Below are 22,020 nucleotides of genomic sequence, written 5' to 3'. Positions count from 1 at the left end.
GTGCAGTGACATGATCTCAGCTCACTGCAACCTCTGCCTCCCAGGTTTGAGCAATTCTTATGCCCCAGCCTCCTGAGTAGCTGGGATTACAGGTGCCTGCCACAGTGCCCAGCTAATTGTTATATTTTTAGTAGAGAAGGGGTTTCACCATCTTGGCCAGGCTGGTCTCGAACTCCTGACCTTAAGTGATCCACCTGCCTCGGCCTCCCAAAGTGCTGGGATTACAGGTGTGAGCCACCACACCTGGCCCCATTTTTCCTTTCCTTTTCTTTTTTTCTTTTTTTTTTTTTTGAGAAAGAGTCTTGCTCTGTCGCCCAGGCTAGAGTGCAGTGGCATGATCTCAGCTCACTGCAACCTCTGCCTCCCAGGTTTGAGCAATTCTTATGCCCCAGCCTCCTGAGTAGCTGGGATTACAGGTGCCTGCCACAGTGCCCAGCTAATTGTTATATTTTTAGTAGAGAAGGGGTTTCACCATCTTGGCCAGGCTGGTCTCGAACTCCTGACCTTGTGATCCACCCGCCTCGGCCTCCCAAAGTGCTGGGATTACAGGCATAAGCCACCACGCCTGGCCCCCATTTTTCCTTTTCAAGGACTTTACTGTCCCTTCTCCTCCTAGCTATCCAGAGACCAGAGACCTGAACACCATCAGTGACTTCTCCCTTTCCCCAGGTGATCACAAAGACTGGCAGATCTGATACCTCTCTCTAAGCCACACTCTTTTTCTTTTCTTTTCTTTTCTTTTTTTAAATAGAGGCAGGGTCTCCCTTCTCCCTATGTTGCCTAGGCTGGCCTGGAACTCCTAGGCTCAAGAGATCCTCCTTCCTCAGCCTCTCTGTGTTGGGATTATAGGCCACTCTCCTTTCTAGATTCATCACCTTCACTCAGGCAATCATGATCTCTCACTTGAATTACTATAGAATTTGCATAATGAATTAGTCTCTCTACAAACTCATCTTCCACATGATTAGTAATCTCTCCAAAATGCAAAGCTAAGTCAATACCCTGCTTAAAATTATTCCATGACCTTCCACTGCCTTTAAGATAAAGCCTTAGCAAGGTGTTCAAGGTGTTTAAACTTCATGAACTGGCCTGCATCTTTTGGACCAGGCTTATCTACTGTCACTCAACAATATACCTGCAGTGTTCAGGACCATCAAACTATTTGCAACTGCTCAAACACATCATAAGCTCTTGTATCCCTGGTATATGAAATTCCCTGAAATGCCCTTCCCTTCCCCACTGATTTCTGTGTCTGCCCTATGAGACGCACCATCACCTAAGTCTTGTCTATTCTGTGTTCAGTCAAGGATAATCTATGTCTTGTCCACCTGAGTATTTCTTGCACTTAACACCTGTAAACAGTGGGTTATCAACAAATTCTATATAACTCTGGGCTTACAACTTGGGAACTAGCTGACTGAAAACAAGTATAGGAAGCTAGATATCATACATCTCCATCAGCAGCCAACCATTTATTTAGCACCTATGTGTGAGAATGGAGGTTCCCTAGAGAAAAAGCCCAAGAGTGTGACATTCTTATCAGGCCCGTAAAGAGGGTGCAGTATTACTGATGAAGACAGAAAGGGTTCCCGATCATGGCTACTCCAGCCCTGGCTTTGGGAAGGTGAAGCTGCCAGCCAACCTTCCATGTACACTCCCCGTATAAAGACAGATAGTAAAAAGGCTGGCATAGACCTCATGTTTTAGCAGTTCAGACAGAATCTACTCATAATATCATCTCCTTGAGACAGAAAACAGCAGTACAGTTGAAGGAGGAGGTGGTTTTATCATTAGGCCTTGAGGCCTAGGCTGAATGAAGAGTTCCTGGCTTACCTGTCAGTTTCCCTGGAGTACTTAATCCGTTTCCTTTCTGGAGAGTCAAAAGACTGGAGCTTTTCCCTGCGATCATTTCCTCTTTCTTTAAACTTTCCCTGTTGGTAAGCAGAAGAGCAGACCTGAGATTGCCACCTGAGGGAATTGGGGAGTGGGGAAATTCTACCCCATTGCTGTTATTATTATTATTTTTTTCTTGAGACAGAGTCTCACTCTGTTGCCCAGGCTGGAGTACACTGGCATGATCTCAGCTCACTGCAACCTCCGCCTCCCAGGTTCAAGCGATTCTCCTGCCTCAGCCTCCCAAGTAGCTGGGACTACAGGTGAGTGCCACAATGCCCAGCTAATTTTTCTATTTTTAGTAGAGACGGGGTTTCACTGTGTTAGTCAGGCTAGTCTCGAACTCCTGACCTCATGATCCACCAGCCTCGGCCTCCCAAAGTGCTGGGGTAACAGGTGTGAGCCACCGCACCCGGCCTTGTTATTTCTTTTAAAGTGAAAGTAGCTCACTTGGTAACTCCTGGAATCTCTCACTCCTTTACACGTTCTTCTAGAGAAAGCAGTGACTTCCTAACTTAAAAATTTGGAAAGAATAAGTTGGCATGCTTGGTTCCGCTGTCTTTTCCCCTTCTGAGAAGCAGGGGAAAGTACACATGCCCTCCACTATACAAGCCCTCGGGCATATAATATAAAACTTAAGGAGTCCAAAGCAGCTCTTACATGGAGAGGTGGTTCTTTGTAGTAGACAACTCTAAGGAAAGGAAAAGTACTACAATCTACTTTCCACTGTCCTATGGCCAGTTCAGTTTGTGAATTCACTATCTCTAACAGTCCTCCATAGGTGGATTCTTTTGTTTGGTTTTGAGACAGGGACTTACTCTGTGACCCAGGCTGGAGTACAGGGCTGTGATCATAGCTCACTGCAGCCTGGAACTCTTGGGCTCAAGCAATTCTCCCACCTCAGCCTCCTAAACTGCTGGGATTACATGCATGTGCCACTGTGCCTGGCTCTCCACAGGTGGCTTCCTTTTTTTTTTTTTGAGACAAGGTCTGGCTCTACGACCCAGGCTGGAGCGCAGTGGCACAAACTCAGCTCACTGCAACCTCTGCCTCCTAGCTCCTCCCTCAGCCTCTCAAGTAGCTGGGACTACAGGCACACACCCCATGTCCACCTAATTTTTATATTTTTTGTAGAGACAGGATTTCGCCATGTCGCCCAGGCTGGTTTCAAACTTGTGAGCTCAAGTGATCCGCCCGTCTCAGCCTCCCAAAGTACTGGGATTACAGGCGTGAGCCAGCGTGCCTGACCCATAGGTGGGTTCTTAACCATCATGAGAGAGGCCAGTGAAGCCTATGACTGGGTAATTCACCCTAACTGTGTGGTTGAGGTAGCAAGTCCATTTGACTCTGACACTAAGCTACTTCCTCCAGCTTAGCCTTTAATAGTAAAAGATGCTATTTCAGCAGCGCTATTTAACACTTGTTCATTAACTCAACTAATTTAAAAGCTAAGCAGGAAAGAGGAGTGTTATCTACCTAGAGACCCTAACACCACCTTTTAAAAAAGATATCAACTTTATTGAAGTATAAACTTACAAATAATAAAAAGCACCTATTTTGATTGTATTATATAATTTGGCAAATGTATGCACTATCTTTTGAGGCTGCTTTTGTTCTCCATCTTCTTATAAGGAGGGATCAGCACAGCCTATGAAGTCTATATCAGAAAGCAAAAAGAGCTGAGGTCAAGGGAGTAATAGGTCACCAAAGTTTACCTCTCGTTCTCTCCTTTCCAGATAGGCTAGCTCCTGCTCAGACTGTTTTATCTTCCGGTGGATTTCCAGGTTTTGCTGAGAAGAGAGGCAATTCTATGAGTATAGGTCTAAGAAACAATGGTCCTAGAAATGCTTCTAGGCCTTTCCCAATAGCTGCTTTTGGATTGTAGCTCTTTTGATTGACCAGATCTACTAAATGATCACTGTATCCTGCAAGCAACAATCCCTAACTGGTCTTGTCATGCAGATTAGTTATGTGGTATGGCATAAGAGGAATATCATTTTACTTATCTCCAAGATGTAGGAAACAAATATCTATCTCTTTATCTAAGTTGAAAATCATGGGACAGAGGATGTGGGCACACCAGTGAAGAAAACCAAATGCCCACATACTCTGCCATACATACCATTCCCAGACATGAGTCACTCTTTCAACCCCCCAGAGAAACATGGAAAGGAGCCCCAGGGTTCCAAGAGACTGCTCTGAGACTTGCAAATTCCTCACGCATGGCTCTACTACACAAGCCCTCAGACATATGTATGAAACTTAAGGAGTCCAAAGCAGCTCTTACATGAAGTGGTGGTTCTTTGTAGCAGACGACCTTAAGGAAAGGAAAAGTACTACAGTCTACTTTCCACTGTCCTATGACCAGTTCAGTTTGTGAATTCACCAGACCTGTGGCTCCTCTTTCCTGACGATTACTTTTTATCTCTTTAGTCATTTATTAGTATTTACATCAGATGGGTGAAATTTCAATGTGTCAGTCTGACAACTCACAACTTCAGGTCAAAGGACATGGGAGGTAGTCTGTTCCAGGGATTATCAGGAGGAGCTTTTCAGAGTCCTATCTTTGCAAAGCCTCCACAGAAATGGCTGGGAAAAGTAGTGTACCTATTACCAAAAGCAGAACTTCTCAGCTTTTAGCTAAATAAAACTTTGAGCTCTGTATTCAGAGAAAGTCTGAATCTAGTTCCATCACCTGCTCTTGCAACATCTACTAGAGAAGGGGTGTGAAACAAATTGCTCTGAGAATGTGAGTCCATTTAGGGACTTTATTTGTCCATAATTTGGATCCTTGGTCAGTTCATATAAATGGGAATACTGCAGGGGAAGACCAATGTATGTCGGTTTAACATCCCAAGTATAGATGTTGTGCTGTGGCTCATAACAATATTCACTACATGAAGAAATGGCAGAATTTGACTCACCTATGGTGAAAACTGCACACTGTCAGAGCTGGATAGAACCAGATGAAGTTACAAGGACCAAAGAAGAAAAGGGGCTTATCTGAGGTCCAACTGTAACGTTAATGACACAGCTAAGATGAGAAACCCAGCAAGTAATGTCCTATTCCACAACCCTTTCTCTTTCTACCCATCCTCCATATTTGGCACCCTAGCCACAGCCATAATGCTTGGCTTCGGCCTATACATGGAAGTTCTTTGAGGGTAGGCATAACCTTAATCCAGAGCAATTCATTCTTGAATTGGACTGTTTTAATGATAGGAACTGGGGCTGATATACACTGAGGAAGGATTGTATAAGCTGCTGCTGCTTTTTTTTTTTTTTTTTTTGAGATAGAGTCTTGGTCTGTCACCCAGGCTGGAGTGCAGTGGCGTGATCTCGGTTCACTGCAACCTTTGCCTCCCAGGTTCAAGCGATTCTCCTGCCTCAACCTCCCAAGTAGTTGGGATTACAGGCATGCGCCACCACATCCAGGTAATTTTTGTATTTTTAGTAGAGACAGTTTCACCATGTTGGCCAAGCTCGTCTCAAACTCCTGATCTCAAGTGATCTACCTGCCTTGGCCTCCCAAAGTGCTGGGATTACAGGTGTAAACCACTAGGCCCGGCCTAAATAATCTTTTTTATTCCCTATAATCCCCATCAATAATAAGAGTCAACAGTTTTTGTTTTTGTTTTTGTTTTTTTAAGAGATGGAGTCTTGCTCTGTTACCCAGGCTGGAGTGCAGTGGCACGATCTCGGCTCACTGCAACCTCTGCCTCCTAGGTTCTAGCAATTCTCCTGCCTCAGCCTCCCAAGTGGCTGGGACTATAGGCACACAACACCACACCTCGCTAATTTTTTGTATTTTAGTACAAAGGGGGTTTCACCATGTTACCCAGACTGGTCTTGTACTTCTGAGCCCAGGCAATCCACCCGCCTCGGCCTCCCAAAGTGCTAGGATTACAGGCATGAGCCACAAAGCCCGGCCAAGAGTCAACAGTTTGAAAGGGCATAGCTCCTTCCCCTAATACCTTGTGCAGGTCTGACAGCTGCTGGTGTTTGATCAGAACTTCTTTATTGGGAAACTGCCTTCTGCAAAGCAGACAAGCCAGTTTATTCCAGTCAGTGAGTTTGTCTTCTTCATTCTCCTTCTTGGTTTGCTCCTCTCGCTTCTGGGGCTGTGCTGTGCGGGGCTGTGGGGGAGGGGTCTGTTCCTCCTCTTCTTCCTCCTCATAGTCACTGTCTCCTCCATATTCACCCAAGAGGCCGATCAGTGGGTTTACCACTTTAGGCTGGAAGGAGAAGGCCAGGGATCAATACCAAATTCAACCTATATTTTGGAGTCCATTTTTTTTGATATTCTGATATGGGCATCTCATTTCATTGAATTGGGTTCAAAATAAACTCACTAGCCATGCTGCTCATTTCCCAGATGGAAGCAACATGGCCAGAGCTTGGCTTTGCTCCTTGTTCATTAAGAATAAACAAGAAAGATTCCTTTAGAAGTGACTCTAGCAACAGAATGTGAGGAGAAGGAAGAGAAAGGAAAATAAACATAGAAAATAGTAAAAGGTTACAAATTACAAAGAGGAAGAAATAAATACCTCCAAATTACTGTAACTCATGGAGGGAAGAAAAGATGACTTTCATTAAGACTCTAGCAAAGAGGATTTAGGAAGTAAACTAAAAGCAACTGCATTAATAGGCACTTGGGTAGACAGATCCAGCTCATATGTAAGGTAAAGGCAAAGCATGGTTAAGATAGATGCTACAATGAGCTGAATTAATAATGCGGAGCAGGAAAAGGGTACCTTATAAGAACTGTTAAATAATGATGCATAATCATTGGTCTATGATCACTCAAAATAAATAAATAATGCATGGTCACTATTGTTATATACCTGCATTCAATCAGAATCACTGGTGATTAGGTTGAGACTACTGCTTGAAGGCATCTAAAAAATGGGTACCAATATTAGCATCATTCACTCTGAACAGGCAGAAACTATAAAAAAATGACCACGCATGCACTCATATCTAAGAGATTCTTGTGTGATGCCAAAAGGCAGGAAAGACTGAGGCTGAAAAAACGGGTTTCCTTGGTGATTTAGAGAACTGACAAGAACAAGATGATAAAACGGGCTAGGCATCTCGTCTGGTAAGAATGGCACAGGGCAGAGAGAAAGAGTCCAGATAACTGCCTCTGGTTCTCCAGTAATACCCCCATTAGCAGACAGAAAACTTTATCTCATGCTTGTACTCAAAAGAAATGGGAATCCTTATTTGGGAGACATAGTGAGGTAAAAGACCAACACCAGAGGAAGGCATCAGCCTTTGCGCTTCCTCTTCTACTTGGAACCATCCCCAGCCCCAGCCCTAGGTCCAGGGGATCAATGTTGGTCTTACTGGAGGGGGACTCTCTTCCTTCTTCACAGTAGGAGGCAGGGGCTTCTTAAAGACGTCTTCTGCGGGGGCCTTCCCTTCACTGGCATTTTCCTGAAACTGATCAAACCAGAGGTAACTCTCACATGATATTCACTCATAATAACTGATAAAGGCTGGGCTGGGTGCGGTGGCTCACGCCTATAATCCCAGCACTCTGGGAGGTCAAGGCAGGTGGATCACAACGTCAGGAGATCGAGACCACCCTGGCTAATGCAGTGAAACTCCATCTCTACTAAAAATACAAAAAATTAGCCGGGCGTGGTGGCGGGCACCTGTAGTCCCAGTTAGTCGGGAGGCTGAGGCAGGAGAATGAACCCGAGAGGTGGAGCTTGCAGTGAGCCAAGATTGTGCCACTGTGCTCCAGCCTGGGTGAGAGAACAAGACTCCCTCTCAAAAAACAAAAACAAAAAAAACCTGATAAAGGCCGGGTGCGGTGGCTCACACCTGTAATCCCAGCACTTTGGGAGGCTGAGGCGGATGGATCACTGAGGTCAGGAGTTCGAGATCAGCCTGCCCAACATGGCGAAACCCCGTCTCTACTAAAAATATAAAAATTACCTGGGCGTGGTGGCACGCACCTGTAATCCCAGCTATTCAGGAGGCCGAGGCAGGAGAATCGCTTGAACCCGGGAGGCAGAGGTTGCAGTGAGCCAATATCGTGGCACTGTACTCCGGCCTGGGCAACAAGAGCAAAACTCCGTCTCAGAAAAAAAAACCAAAAAAACAAAGAAAAAACTGATTAAGATCGGGTGCGGTGGCTCACACCTGTAATCCCAGCACTTTGGGAGGCTGGGGTGGGTAGATTACCTGAAGTCAGGAGTTCGAGACCAGACTGGCCAACATGGTGAAACCCCATCTCTACTAAAAATACAAAAATTAGCCAGGTGTGGTGGTGGATGCCTGTCATCCCAGCTACTCAGGAGGATGAGGCAGGTAAATTGCTTGAACCCAGGAGGCAGAGGTTGCAGTGAGCCAAGATGGCGCCACTGCACTCCAGCCTGGGCAACAGAGCGAGACTCTGTCTCAAAAAAACAAAAACAAAACTGATTAAGAGTTAACCCTGTTGAAATTAGGCTGACTTTCCAAACCTCCTAATTCAACATTACGGAAATATCTGTAACATTGCTATAGTGAATTTGAAATAAAGAACCTTTAAAATACATAACATCAGTAGGCACAGTGGCTCATGTCTGTAATCCCAGCACTTTGGGAGGCCGAGGTGGGCAGATCACTCGAGGTCAGGAGTTCAAGGCGAGCCTGGCCAACATGGTGAAACCCTGTCTCTAGTAAAAATACAAAAATTAGCTGGGTGTGGTGGTTTTGGCCTGTAATCCCAGCTACTTGGGAGGCTGAGGTAGAAGAACTGCTGGAACCTGGGAGGCAGAGGTTGCAGTGAGCCGAGATCGTGCCACTCCATTCCAGCCTTGGTGACAGAGAGAGACTCTGTCTCAAAAAATAAAATAAAATAAAATAAAACGTTAGTATATATTGCATGATTACTGTATGTCAGACCAGATGAGGCATGTATATATAAACATTGTCTTCTTCAGACTTTACTATGATCCTCCTATGTAAGCTTTACTATCTTAACTTTACAAATGATTGGGAATATAGTTTGACAGATTAAGTGGCTGAAGCAGAGTCCAAATATTAAATCAGTATGACTCTAAGTTTTTAAACACACACACACACTCTCTCTCCTCTTTTCTGTATCTCTAAACAACTAACAGTGTTAGAAGGGGAAAAAAAGGCTGGGCGCAGTGGCTCATGCCTGTAATCCCAGCACTTTGGTAGGCTGAGGTGGGCGGATCACAAAGTCAGGAGTTCGAGACCAGCTTGACCAACATGGTGAAACCGCATCTCTACTAAAAATACAAAAATTAGCTGGGCATGGTGGCAGCGCCTGATATCCCAGCTACTCAGGAGGCTGAGGCAGGAGAATCCCTTGAGCCTGGAAGGCGGAGGTTGCAGTGAGCCGAGATCGATCACGCCACTGCACTCCAGCCTGGGTGACAGAGCAACTCCGTCTCAAAAAAAAAAAAAAAAAAAAAAAAGGGAAAAAAAAGGTGTTATGAATTGAACCACAAGCAAATTCATCCATTTTCACTAATGCATAACCGATATCAAGGTAGGTGTGATCTTGGCTCACTGCAACCTCTGCCTCTCAGGTTCAAGAGATTCTCCTGCCTCAGCCTCCTGAGTAGCTGGGACTACAGGCTTGCACCACCACGTCCAGCTAATTTTTGTCTTTTTAGTAGAGATGGGGGTTTCACCATATTGGCCAGGCGGTCTCAAACTCCTGACCTAAAGTAATCTGCCTGCCTTGGCCTCTCAAAGTGCTGGGATTACAGGCATGAGCCACCATGCCCGGCAGATTTTCTTTTTTTTTTTTTTGAGACAAGTCTGGCTCTGTTGTCCATGCTGGAGTGCAGTGGTGCAATCACAGCTCACTGCAATCTCCTGGGCTCAAGCGATCCTCTTAACTCAGTCTCCCAAGTAGCTTGGACTACAGGCATGCATCACCACAGTCGGCTAAATTTTTGTATTTTTGGTAGAGATGGAGTTTCACCATGTTGCTGGTGTCAAACTCCTAAACTCAGGCATCCACCTGTCTTGGCCTCCCAACGTGCTGGGATTACAGGTGTGAGCCACTGCGCCCTGCCTAATAATTTGATTTTGTATTAGATGTAAAAATGTTCAACATCTCTGATTCTGAAAATGTGCCATAGGGAGTAATTTAAAAGAAACAAAATGCTAAATGTTATATATTATGACAGTATAAGATTAGAAAGAGGCAAGCAAGGTGGGTCTTGCCTGTAACTGAAGCACTTTGGGAGACCGAGACAGGAAGCTTACTTGAGGCCAGAAGTTCGAGATCAGCCTGGTCAATCTAGCAAGATCCTGTCTCTACAAAAAAGCAAAAATTAGCTGGTCATGGTGGCTCATGCCTGTAGTCCCTGCTACTTGGGAGGCTGAGGTGGGAGGATTGCTTAAGCCCATGGGTTTGATGTAGAAGTGAGCTATGATCATGCCACTGCACTCCAACCTGGGAGACAGAGGAAGACTCTGTCTCAGACAAAAAAAAAAAAAAAAAAGGAAAAAGAAAAGATTAGAAAGAGAAGACAAATAATGTAGGAGAGATGAAGAAAATGAAGGTACAGTTATACCGTGAATTTTTACCATGTGGGCATTAAAAATAATAGAGTATATAGAAACGTGGAAAAAATACTTATGATAAAAAGTGACTAAACAGTATCTCCTGCTATAATTACAACTAGAGAAATGTATATAAAGTCAAACACTAAAAAAGGAATGTAGAAAAGTGAAAATGTATGGAGCTGAGGTGTTGGGATTTGAGCTGGGCCACTTTGTTCTACCATCCATAGTTTTCCCATTTGTAAAAGAGAGAGAGTTGGGATATAAGAGGTGACGGAATTGCCTACACCAGGTAAAAATACGCATTAACAGAGTTTTTTTTTTTTTTTTTGATACAGAGTCTTGCTCTGTTGCCAGGCGGGAGTGTAGTGGCGCGATCTCAGCTCACTGCAACCTCTGCCTCCAGGGTTCAAGCAATTCTCCTGCCTCAGCCTCCTGAGTAGCTGACTACAGGCGTGTACCACCACACGCAGCTAAGTTTTGTATTTTTAGTAGAGACAGGGGTTTCACCATGTTGGCCAGGATGGTCTCGATCTCCTGACCTCATGATCCGCCCGCCCTGGCCTCCCAAAGTGCTGGGATTACAGGCGTTAGCCACCACGCCCGGCTGACAGTGTATTTTTAAAGTTACTTTACACTTGCAAACATAGATATCCTCTGTTCGTACCTCCAACATTTTAATAACTATGTGGCAAAAGACAGCAAATTAACAATTCCTCTTACCCTCGTCACTACTCTGTCTTTTTTCTCCTTGCCATCTCTTTTAGACATTTCCTTCTTGCTACTTGACTTTCCTTGACTGGTGGGTTTTTTTTCCTTGATCTCTTCTTCCTCAGGTAATCCAGGATCCTGGGGCACATAGACTTCTTGCTGCGATACAGTTGGAAACAAGTAAGTCTACAGAATGTTTCAGTTTCCCAGCAATTCCAGGTCTAAGACGCACAGTTCCCTTTTAGGGGAAGAAACAACTTTTTTACTTACAAGTCTAAGAAGAGTCCACATCAATCTAAAAACCCACTCCAGGGACCAGGACACATTCAGACCACCCACTGTCCACTTTTTCAAGAGCAACACTGTTCTTACCTGTATTGCCACAAGGCACTGATTTTCCATATAGGCAACAGTTCTGTTTCCATAGATCTAAACTTTTCCACTTTTCATGCAATGAGCATCCAGAGAATCCAGGGAATAAAATCCTCAAGTAGCAAATTATGGGTGCTTTTCTCAAAAGAATCATTGACAGAGTAAAAAAAAAAAAAAAAAAAAAAAAGCCCCAAACTCACCTGGGTATTGGGGTCATAATAAGTTCCTGCCAAGGGGTCATAATAGTAGCCAGTAGCAGAATCATATATGTAGCAGTCAGATGATGCTAAAGGTAACAAGATCAGAGCCAATGTTAGTCTCTGTCCAATGTAAAGGTAACAAGATCAGAGCCAATGTTAGTCTCTGTCCAATGAAGCCCTTACTGGAGACTCATCAAGAACCCAAGAATTAGGGTGACCAACACAAATAGGTGCATCTACAGATGCCTCTCTCTGGATAAGCACCCTCAGTCAACAGTGTATCTTGCCAACTGTGATCACACAGATGTCAAGTAATGAGTAGCAAGTCAAGCAAAAAAGAGCAACAGAAATAAAACAAAGGTTACTTACACTGTTGTCCTTGTCGATTTGTATCTGAAGACCAGTCTGAATTTCTGCCACCTCCCCTCCTATCTCGGAAATATTTTTTACCCTATCACAGAAAGGCAAGTTAAAATTACAGAACTATCCAATGGTCATTCACCTTAACAGTCACCCACTAAAGAAAATTCAAGATCACCCTTATAGTCACCTGAGGATTTTAATAGAGCACTCCCCACCTGTTACAGCCTACCTGATAGTAATGCATGTGGTCAGAATGGTCCCCAGAATCATTTCTGCAACAGATAACACAACAATTCTTAAGGCTGCTACCAAGAGGCATTTGACGAGTACTTAATCCTACAGTTCTTATCGAGAAATCCTCTGTTCCTCATTTTGCAGGGAAAGGAACCAACCTAGACAGCAAGCAGGTTGGGTGGTCCAGACACTCCTGAAAGAATGAGCAGTAAGCCTCTTTTTTTTTTTTTTTTTTTTTTTTGAGACGGAGTCTTGCTCTGTCGCCCAGGCTGGAGTGCAGTGGCGTGATCTCAGCTCACTGCAAGCTCCACCTCCTGGGTTCACACCATTCTCCTGCCTCAGCCTCCCAAGTAGCTGGGACTACAGGTGCCCACCACCACGCCCAGCTAATTTTTTTTTTTTGTATTTTTAGTAGAGACGGGGTTTCACCGTGTTAGCCAGGATGATCTCAATCTCCTGACCTCATGATCTGCTCGCCTCGGCCTCCCCAGGTGCTGGGATTACAGGCATGAGCCACCACGCCTGCCCAATGAGCAGTAAGACTCTTACAAAGCCAAGTGGTGGAGCAAAACAGCCATTAAGTGGAGGGTGCTAGAGCAAGATATGCCCCATATTGGTAAGCCTGTTTCTCTGACACGGCCATTTCCAATTTACCACTCCGGGGTCAAGATGAGTGAAGGAGGAAAGAGAAATTAGATTTCCCAGTGCTATGGAAATATGCACAAGGTCAGGGGAAGGAAAAGCCAGGACAGCATTTTCCTAGGATTGCAAGGGGCAAGAATGTATTGACATCTGTCTGCACATCCAAAACTGTACCATCATTTTTTTGTTAAGAGATAGGGTCTTGCTGTGTTGCCCAGGGTGGAGTACAGTGGTTATTCACAGGCATCTTCATTGCACACTATGGCCTAGAACTCCTGGGCTCATGTAACCCGCTCCCCATCTCGCCTCAGCCTCTTTAGTAGCTTGGAATAGAGATATGTGCTACCACGCCAGGCCATTTGGGACCCAAAGATACCAGACAGTCAAAAGGGAAAGGACAAAAGTACCTAGTATTATTCAAGAAAGAAAACAATTCGAGAGTCAGGACAAATCAGGCTTCAGAAAGAAACTGTAATAAACACCTATCTGAAGCAGTCCATGTTAGGAAGACATAATGCTTTACTGTTTTTCCAGCCAGGAAAAGGAGTTTCCTCCCAAAAACACAAGTGGGGGCAGCACAAGAGATCCTCACCCTTCTGCCTTACCTTCGTTTTCCAGTGGCCAGGTTTACAGCTACCATCTTCCCATCAATGCTAAATGGTGGATCAAGGTTCTGTAAGATCTTCACCACACGAAGTGCTTCCTATAGAACCAGACACACTTGAACCCAGAGACAGAAAAAGCCAGAACCCAAAGACAGAAAAATTCTCCTTTGAAAGAGAAGTGAACGTGGATTTTCCTTCTCAGAGGATAAATTTACTACATTATATTCTGTCAAAATTTTAACAGTAAGAGCATACTGGCAGAAACAGGCAACTTTTAATGAAGGACTGATTGGAACAGGAGTCAGAATAGATGTCAGTTCTGGCATAAACTTCAGAAATTCAAATCCTCTTCTTTTAGGTTGCAATTATCATCAATCAGATTCAGTTTACAAAGTCCCTTGTGACTTTTGAGCATGAAAAATCTAAGAAATACCAATGACTTTCATTATCTTCACCTTACTTCCATAGAAAAAGGCCCCGCAACTAAAAATTTAAGCCACAGGAATCTATAAATACTTTGAGGAAAAAGAGGAAATGTTTTATCATCAAATATAAAACCATCTGTGGCTGGACAAAATAAATCAGAAAGTTCACTAAAATCATGAAGGATTCAGTATTCAGATTCTTCACAAGCGAGTACGTTGGAAACAGTAAATGACACAAGAAAAAAATGAACCTAGAAAACCAGACGGGATCCTAACTTTTGAGGGCTGTCACCTCACCTGAATGAACAATAAACCCAAAGGAGAGAGCAAGAGGGATTATGATATCAGGTAGCACACAAGAATTCAAATGATCAAGAAGTCCCTCAAATTTTTTTTTTTTTTTTTTTTTGAGACAGTCTCGCTCTGTCACCCAGGCTGAAGTGCAGTGGCGCGATCTCGGCTCACTGCAAGCTCCGCCTCCGGGGTTCACGCCATTCTCCTGCCTCAGCCTCCTGAGTAGCTGGGACTACAGGCGCCTGCCACCACGCCCAGCTAATTTTTCTGTATTTTTTAGTAGAGACAGGGTTTCACCGTGTTAGCCAGGATGGTCTTGATCTCCTGACCTCGTGATCCACCCACCTCGGCCTCCCAAAGTGCTGGGATTACAGGCGTAAGCCACCAGGCCTGGCCCCCCGTCAAACCTTCTTGAAGGTTCTTTAGCCATCTGTCCCTAGGCCAATCCAAGGTGGAGGAAACTCACCGCATGGGAGTCGAGGTCAATAAAGCCATAGGTATGCCCCATAGGGCCTGTTCTGTTCTTGATGATACGGACGTTGGCAGTAGTAAGGCGGACATAGGGCTCCAGCACTTCCACTATCACCTCAGGTGGTGTGGAACGATAGATACGCTTTAGCATGATAGCTGAATCAACCATAAATGGGAGAAGGGCAACAAAAGGGAGAGAAAGATAAATTTTTGAAGTCCCAAGAATCTGTCATTTTTTACTATAGATGCTACTAGCAAGGCTGGTTCTGTAAAAAAAAATGCTAAACAAATAAATACTGCATACTTTTCTTCACCAATACTTAGAAATCTAAAATCATGCCTTACTGCATTCATATAGCAATTTACTATTTGAAGGGCATAGATTCCTTTAAGCAGTACAGGAAGGTCCACAGACAGCAATGGCCTCTGTCATCAGGTCATGCACAGATCTCTTAGGGTACTGGAAAGCAGATAGCTCCCGGACATAACATTGGCCATCTATGCTCCATTGTGATGATCACAGTCTGGTATGTGCCCTGACAAACTACTTACTTTTGCTCTCTCCATCCTGGCGTGTCTCTCCAGACCATGACTCCCTCTCTCGGTCTCTTCGGAAAGTTGGCCCTTCCCTTCGAGAAGGAGGCAGATACCTTTCTGCTTCTCTCTTTTGATGTCCTAAGCGTGACTCTTGGCCTTCTTCCCTCTTCCTGGGTTCAGGTTCCTTATCAGCTGGTCTTAGGGGCTGGTTGGGCTGTTTTTCCAATGGTGCTGGTATGGATGTTTTCTGAGGCTGAGGGTAGGTTATTAATTCTTGCTTGGCCTCTGTCACTAGTGGAACAGAAACAAAGAGAATCTCTAGAAGGTTTTATCAAAAAAAAAAAAAAAAGAAAAAAAAAAAGAAAAAACACTGCTACTGTAATTTCTCCTTACCTGCCAGCAAATACTCATACTGGAATGCCTTTTTTTTTTTTTTTTTTTGAGACGGAGTTTTGCTCTTGTTGCCCAGCTGAAGTGCAATGGCATGATCTTGGCTCACTGCAACCTCTGCCTCCTGGGTTCAAGCGATTCTCCTGCCTCAGCCTTCAGAGTAGCTGGGATTACAGGTGCCCACCACCACGCCCAGGTAATTTTTTGTATTTTTAGTAGAAACGAGGTTTCACCATGTTGGCCAGGCTGGTCTCGAACTCCTGACCTCAGGTGATCCACTTGCCTCGGCCTCCCAGAGTGCTGGGATTACAGGTGTGAGCGAACATGCCCGGCCTGGAATGCTTTTAATATTGTCTCAGAAATATCTAACAAAAAGTCCTCTGACAGTTCCTGACAAAATATTTTAAGTGAAGCTGAGACAGGACATGAAATAGTTCACAGAAGAAACTATCCAAGCATTTAAAAACTGTAATCTTATGAAATCTCTATATCACTTACCAAACATTTAAATATAACAAATCCTTCATGACACCTTGAACCTATTATAATCAATGATAACAACACATCTGGGGACAAAATTACCGAAGATATGGCCCTTACTTAAGGTTTAGTAGAAACACATATCCCAAACACACATTTAGAAGCCTTGCTTCTTCCAGTGTTACAGTGCTCAAACAGCTACTCATATCCTGTAAGACCACAGGCCCTCCTCCAGTGAAGCTAGGAACAGACCCTATCTGCACGTATCTCCTTTATATGCAAATAAACATAATGGGCAGATGTCCTTCAAAATATAAATGATTTATTTCAAATGTCCTACTACAGCAGGGTAATTTGTCTTTATAGTTTGTTTTATAATTAGGGGCACATTCTTGTAACTAATTCATTCTTGGAGGGTTCACTGGAATCCATGTGGCTCAAAAAGAGGTATTATATGAGAGCAATATAGAGATTACATAATAGCAGTGACAGGTTTCCAGATTAAAGCTGTCTCATCTTAGTGGTATGGTGCCCAATGGTTTTCATAAACTATCTATTCATGGCCGGGAGCGGTGGCTCACGCCTGTAATCCCAGCACATTGGGAGACCGAGGCGGGCGGATCACGAGGTCAGGAGATCGAGACCATCCTGGCTAACACAGTGAAATCCTGTCTCTACTAAAAATACAAAAAATTAGCTGGGCACGGTGGCGGGTGCCTGTAATCCCAGCTACTTGGGAGGCTGAGGCAGGAGAATGGCATGAACCTGGGAGGCAGAGCTTGCAGTGAGCCGAGATTGCGCCACTGCACTTCAGCCTGGGCGACAGAGCAAGACTCCGTCTCAAAAAAAAAAAAAAGAAAAAAACCCAAAAAACTATCTATTCATTTGCTGGAATAGCTATGAAAAAAAGTGTTTCTTGTGGGGGGAAAAAAAACACAACTTTGCCTAACCTGAAGTGACCTAACAAGCAAAAATCTCAGTTGTTCATCCCCCTTCCCACATTTTGGTTTGGTCTCTAGAACATACACAGCCTTCCCCTAAAGATTTTCAGAACACCTGCCTTTCAGTCTTCACCAGAGTAAAATCTCCACAAGAGGCCAAAAGCCCACCTAAGAAACTCCTTGTAGGCACATTAAACTCTAACCTTTGCAACAAACAGAAGGCTACCTGAATCCCTGCACTGAACTATATTTTATGGTCATGCTGTGGCTTTCCTTAAGGGATGACTACAGGACTGTTGTTATGGATGCATGTGTCTGACTCTTCGAAGTTGCCTACCTGAAATTTCTCTAAAGAAATTTACATTAAAGATAAGTGCTTGAGAAGCTGGTAGTTTTATTCCTCTAAAATAATAAAATGTTCCCCACATCCTGATTATTTTCTCTTATTTATATTTTTACTGTTATTTTAACAAATGTTTTTCTCTTGAAAATCCTGAAATGCTTACAGAGCGTAAAAGAGAAAACAATAGAGCAAATGATTCCCAATAACTTCAAAGAAGTAGGAGTGGGAGAAAGGTTTGCCACACAGACTGATGTCATAAAGACTCTTTTTCAACCTAACATCCTTAATCCTTAAATGTATTCCAAATAACAATATACTGACCTCTGCTCAGCTGCCCACTTAGCCACTTTAGCCTAGGAGCCCACAACCCTATCTCTTTCCTCTGGTGAAAATAAGATCTGAAATCATTTACTAACAGGTTACGTCAAGTTGGGCACCAAACTGCAATTTTTTTTTTTTCTCACTCTGTTGCCTAGGCTGGAGTGCAGTGGCAAGATATCAGCTCACTGCAACCTCTGACTCCTGGGTTCAAGCGATTCTAGTGTCTCAGCCTCCCAAGGAGCTGGGATTCCAAGCATGTGCCACCACACCTGTGGCTAATTTTTGTAATTTTAGTAGAGACAGGGTTTCGGCATGTTGGTCAGGCTGGTCTTGAACTCCTGACCACAGGTGATCCACCTGCCTTGGCCTCCCAAAGTGCTGGGATTACAGGCGTTAGCCACCATGCCCAGCTCAAATTGCACTTTTGAAAGGTTTGGGCCGGTCGTGGTGGTTCACGCCTGTAATCGCAGCACTTTGGGAGGCCGAGGCAGACGGATCACGAGGTCAGGAGATCGAGACCATCCTGGCTAACACAGTGAAACTCCGTCTCTAATAAAATACAAATAATTAGCTGGGCATGGTGGTGGGCGCCTATAGTCCCAGCTACTAGGGAGGCTGAGGCAGGAGAACAGCGTGAACCTGGGAGGCGGAGCTTGCAGTGATCCGAGATTGCGCCACTGCACTCCAGCCTGGGTGAGTGCGAGACTCCGTCTCAAAAAAATAAATAAATAAATAAAGGTTTGCAGGCCTTGTGCAGTGACTCACACCTGTAATCTCAGCACTATGGGAGGCCAAGGTGGGTCGGGTCACAAGGTCAGGAGTTCAAGGCCAGCCTGACCAACATGGTGAAACCCCGTCTCTACTAAAAATACAAAAAAATTAGCCGGGCTACAGGGCGTGGTGGCACATGCCTGTAATCCCAGCTAATCAGGAGGCTAAGGCAGGGGAATCGCTTGAACCTGGGAGGTGGAGGTTGCAGTGAGCCAAGATGGTGCCACTGCACTCCAGCCTGGGCAACACAGCGAGACTCCATCTCAAAAAAAAAAAAAAAAAAAAGGTTTGTAGATCAACTTGGATTTAGGGATGATAATTCTTCAAAGCCAAGGAAAACATGAAATTTGTTTTGCTCAATGCACGAGATAAAAACTGCTACCACTTTCGCCACTCACCTTCTCTTGGGTTCTTGCAGAATGAACAGGAAGATCGGTGCCCACCAATGTTTGCCTTACACTGTAAGGAAGAAGGAAATAATTCAATTTGACTGAAAACATTTTTTAAAATCTTATGTATATCTAACAAAGTGAAACCTCCCAAAAATGAAAGAAACAAGCCATATCCCAGATCCCCTCAAAGCTTAAAAAAAGAATCTGATATTCCCCACTGATTAGAGCTGGCAGACGGGATCTGATGAGCTACTGTTTGAGAGCTACCTTATAACAAGGCATCTGGGACTTTGGTGCAGCCCAAATGCCTTTGCCCTGGATAAAGATTCCTATAGGAAATATGCCTAGAAAACTACTGTTACATGGTTTATAGAATATTATTGTCCCAAAGCCATTTACAGTCTGCACCCAAAACTTGGGCCTGAACTGACTATGAGATCCCCATTCACATTTGGCTAGAACTGAGAATTCAGTCATCAACTCCTTTCTCAAACACTGATAATGAGGTACAAGGTAGGAGGAAGAGATACAGATAGTGTCTCTGGCAGCTATCTAAAAGACATTGAAAGGGAACATTCACTAGCCCAGAATAAGGTAAGAGACATTTTTAATGTGAATGTAATTATTCTTGTCTGAACATGTGAACAAAAAGTCAAGCACACTGCCCAACCCCGAAATCCCTGAACTTTTGCCACTGAGCTTCCAAATGCCATGGGGGCAGAAACTTGGTTGGCAGGAAATAAAAGAGTAAGAACTATAAAGAGGATGGTATTTGAGGAGGGCCTTATAGGGCAAGTAAAGGTCTGCCAGATGGAGTTGAGGAGAAAACAATAACAATAGTAGCAGTGGCTAATTCTTTTTTTTTTTTCTTTTGAGACGGAGTTTCACTCTTGTTGCCCAGGCTGGAGTGCAACGGCATGATCTCGGCTTACCACAACCTCCACCTCCCGGGTTCAAGCGATTCTCCTGCCTCGGCCTCCCGAGTAGCCGGGATTACAGGCATGTGCCACTACACCCGGCTAATTTTGTATTTTTAGTAGAGGCAGGGTTTCTCCATGTTGGTCAGGCTGGTCTCGAACTCCCGACCTCAGGTGATCTGCCTGCCCCGGCCTCCCAAATTGCTGGGATTATAGGTGTGAGTCACTGCGCCCAGCCGGCTAATTCTTAAATAGTACATACCATGTATCTGGCCTACTGTATATGTCATCACTTATTGATCCTGACAACCCCAATAAACTTCATGAAATGGGTACTCCTATCTCCTCATTTTGTAGATGAGGAAACTGAGGCCTAGAGAGGTTAACTCACTTGAGGAAGATCACTACAGTCAGTTATTTCATTGTTCCCTTCCCTATAAACAGATTATAAACACACACACACACACACACCCCTGCCCACTGCCAAGTGGCTGTTATGCCTTCCCACAGGGTGAGTATACTTCCTCTCTCCATTGTCAGCCTTGGCCATGTGCCTTCCTTGCTTTCACCAATAAAACATGAGTGAACATGACCTACACTAGGTCTAAGAGAAGCCTTAGGAGCCACTGCTTGCATGAATGAACCTCTCTCTCCCTTAGCCAGAGGGACACTGCCCCATATTGAGACTGTTTCTTCTGCCTGGGTCCTGGGATGAGAAGCCACGTGGAACAGAACTGTAGCAAACAACCCATAGTCCCTGACATGTAATGTGAGTGAAGAATATGCTTGCTGTTTTAAGCTACTGGGATTGGAGAGTTGTTACTACAGGAGAGCTGCTGTGGTAACTGGTGCTATTTGTAAACATATAGATCAACAGAATAAAACTGAGAATCTAGGAATAAACCTATAGATTATGGTCAACTGATTTCTAACAATGGGGAAACTGCCAATGGGGAAAGAATAGTCTCTTCAACAAATGGTGCTGGGACAACTGAGTATATACATGCCAACGAATAAAGTATGTGACACTTCAGTTAGTGAGTGGCAGTTAGGATCCTAACCTTAGTAGGTATAATTTAAATAGCATAAAACAGGCCTGGCATGATGGCTCATGCCAGTAATCCCAGTACTTTGGGAGGCCGAGGAAGTTGGATCATTTCGGGCCAGGAGTTCAAGACCAGCCTAGCCAACATGGAGAAACCCCATCTCTATTAAAAATACAAAAATTAGCTGGGGATGGTGGCACACGCCTGTAATCCCAGCTACTCGGGAGGCTGAGGCATGAGAATCACTTGAACCTGGGAGGTGGAGGTTGTCGTGAGCCGAGATTGTGCCACTGCAATCCAGCCTGGGTGACAAACCAAGACTCTCTCTTAAAAACAAAAACAAACCCCATAAAGCTTACCTATTTTATGTGTACAATTCAATGATTTTTAGTAAATGTATAGTGCAACCATCACCATAATCTAATTCTGAAACATTTTCATCACCCCAAAAGAAATCTAGTGGAGTTACCTCCCCCATTCTTACCCCTAGGGACATGGAATTGTGCAATGTATGGTCTTCTGTGTCTGGCATAGTATTTTCAAGGTTCATCTAGGTTGTAACATGCATCAGTACTTCATTCCTTTTCATTGTCAAATAGCATTTCATTGTATGGATATGCCAACTTGTTCATCCATCCATCAGCCAATGGACATTTTGGTTATTTCCATTTTTTGGCTATTATGAATAATACCGCCATTAGCATTTGTTTTAATTACAAAAAAATTTTAATAGGTACATAATAAACTTAAAACTTTTCTTTTTTTTTTTTTTGAGATGGAGTTTCACTCTTGATGTCCAGGCTGGAGTGCAATGGTGCAATTTCAGCTCACCGCAACCTCTGCCTCCCAGGTTCAAGTGATTCTCCTGCCTCAGCCTCCCAAGTAGCTGGGATTACAGGCATGCGCCACCATGCGCAGCTAATTTTGTATTTTTAATAGAGATGGGGTTTCTCCATGTTGGTCAGGCTGATCTCCAACTCCCGACTTCAGATGATCCGCCTGCCTCGGCCTCCCAAAGTGCTGGGATTATAGGCGTGAGCCACCACACCCAGCTAAAAAAAATTTTGAGACAAGGTCTTGCTCTGTCACCCAGGATGGAGTACTGAAGTACAGTGGCACTATCATAGC

At 44.2% G+C, this 22,020-nt stretch overlaps 1 protein-coding gene across 8 annotated transcripts in view; it reads right to left on the bottom strand.

Annotated features, from left to right (window-relative positions):
• The window catches only part of RBM6 (RNA binding motif protein 6), a 135,924-nt gene that overhangs the window by 5,183 nt on the left and 108,721 nt on the right, over positions 1-22,020 (bottom strand). For 7 of the 8 annotated variants that reach the window (XM_019024186.3, XM_063703808.1, XM_019024188.3 and 4 more), the window contains 12 exons: positions 18,936-18,996; positions 15,307-15,582; positions 14,750-14,910; positions 13,565-13,662; positions 12,313-12,355; positions 12,090-12,171; positions 11,721-11,806; positions 11,161-11,307; positions 7,243-7,338; positions 5,868-6,128; positions 3,609-3,683; positions 1,834-1,931 (listed from right to left, as the gene is read on the bottom strand). In XM_019024186.3, the coding sequence (XP_018879731.1) occupies positions 1,834-1,931; positions 3,609-3,683; positions 5,868-6,128; positions 7,243-7,338; positions 11,161-11,307; positions 11,721-11,806; positions 12,090-12,171; positions 12,313-12,355; positions 13,565-13,662; positions 14,750-14,910; positions 15,307-15,582; positions 18,936-18,996 (1,484 nt within the window). Of the gene's footprint in view, positions 1-1,833; positions 1,932-3,608; positions 3,684-5,867; positions 6,129-7,242; positions 7,958-11,160; positions 11,308-11,720; positions 11,807-12,089; positions 12,172-12,312; positions 12,356-13,564; positions 13,663-14,749; positions 14,911-15,306; positions 15,583-18,935; positions 18,997-22,020 lie in introns of those variants that run through there. The other variant, XM_063703809.1, reaches the window with a different exon arrangement.

The sequence above is a fragment of the Gorilla gorilla genome, chromosome 2, assembly GCF_029281585.2.
Source record: "Gorilla gorilla gorilla isolate KB3781 chromosome 2, NHGRI_mGorGor1-v2.1_pri, whole genome shotgun sequence".
NCBI lineage: Eukaryota > Metazoa > Chordata > Mammalia > Primates > Hominidae > Gorilla > Gorilla gorilla.
Note: the sequence above shows the minus strand (reverse complement) of the source record. Positions and strands in the feature narration are given on the sequence as shown.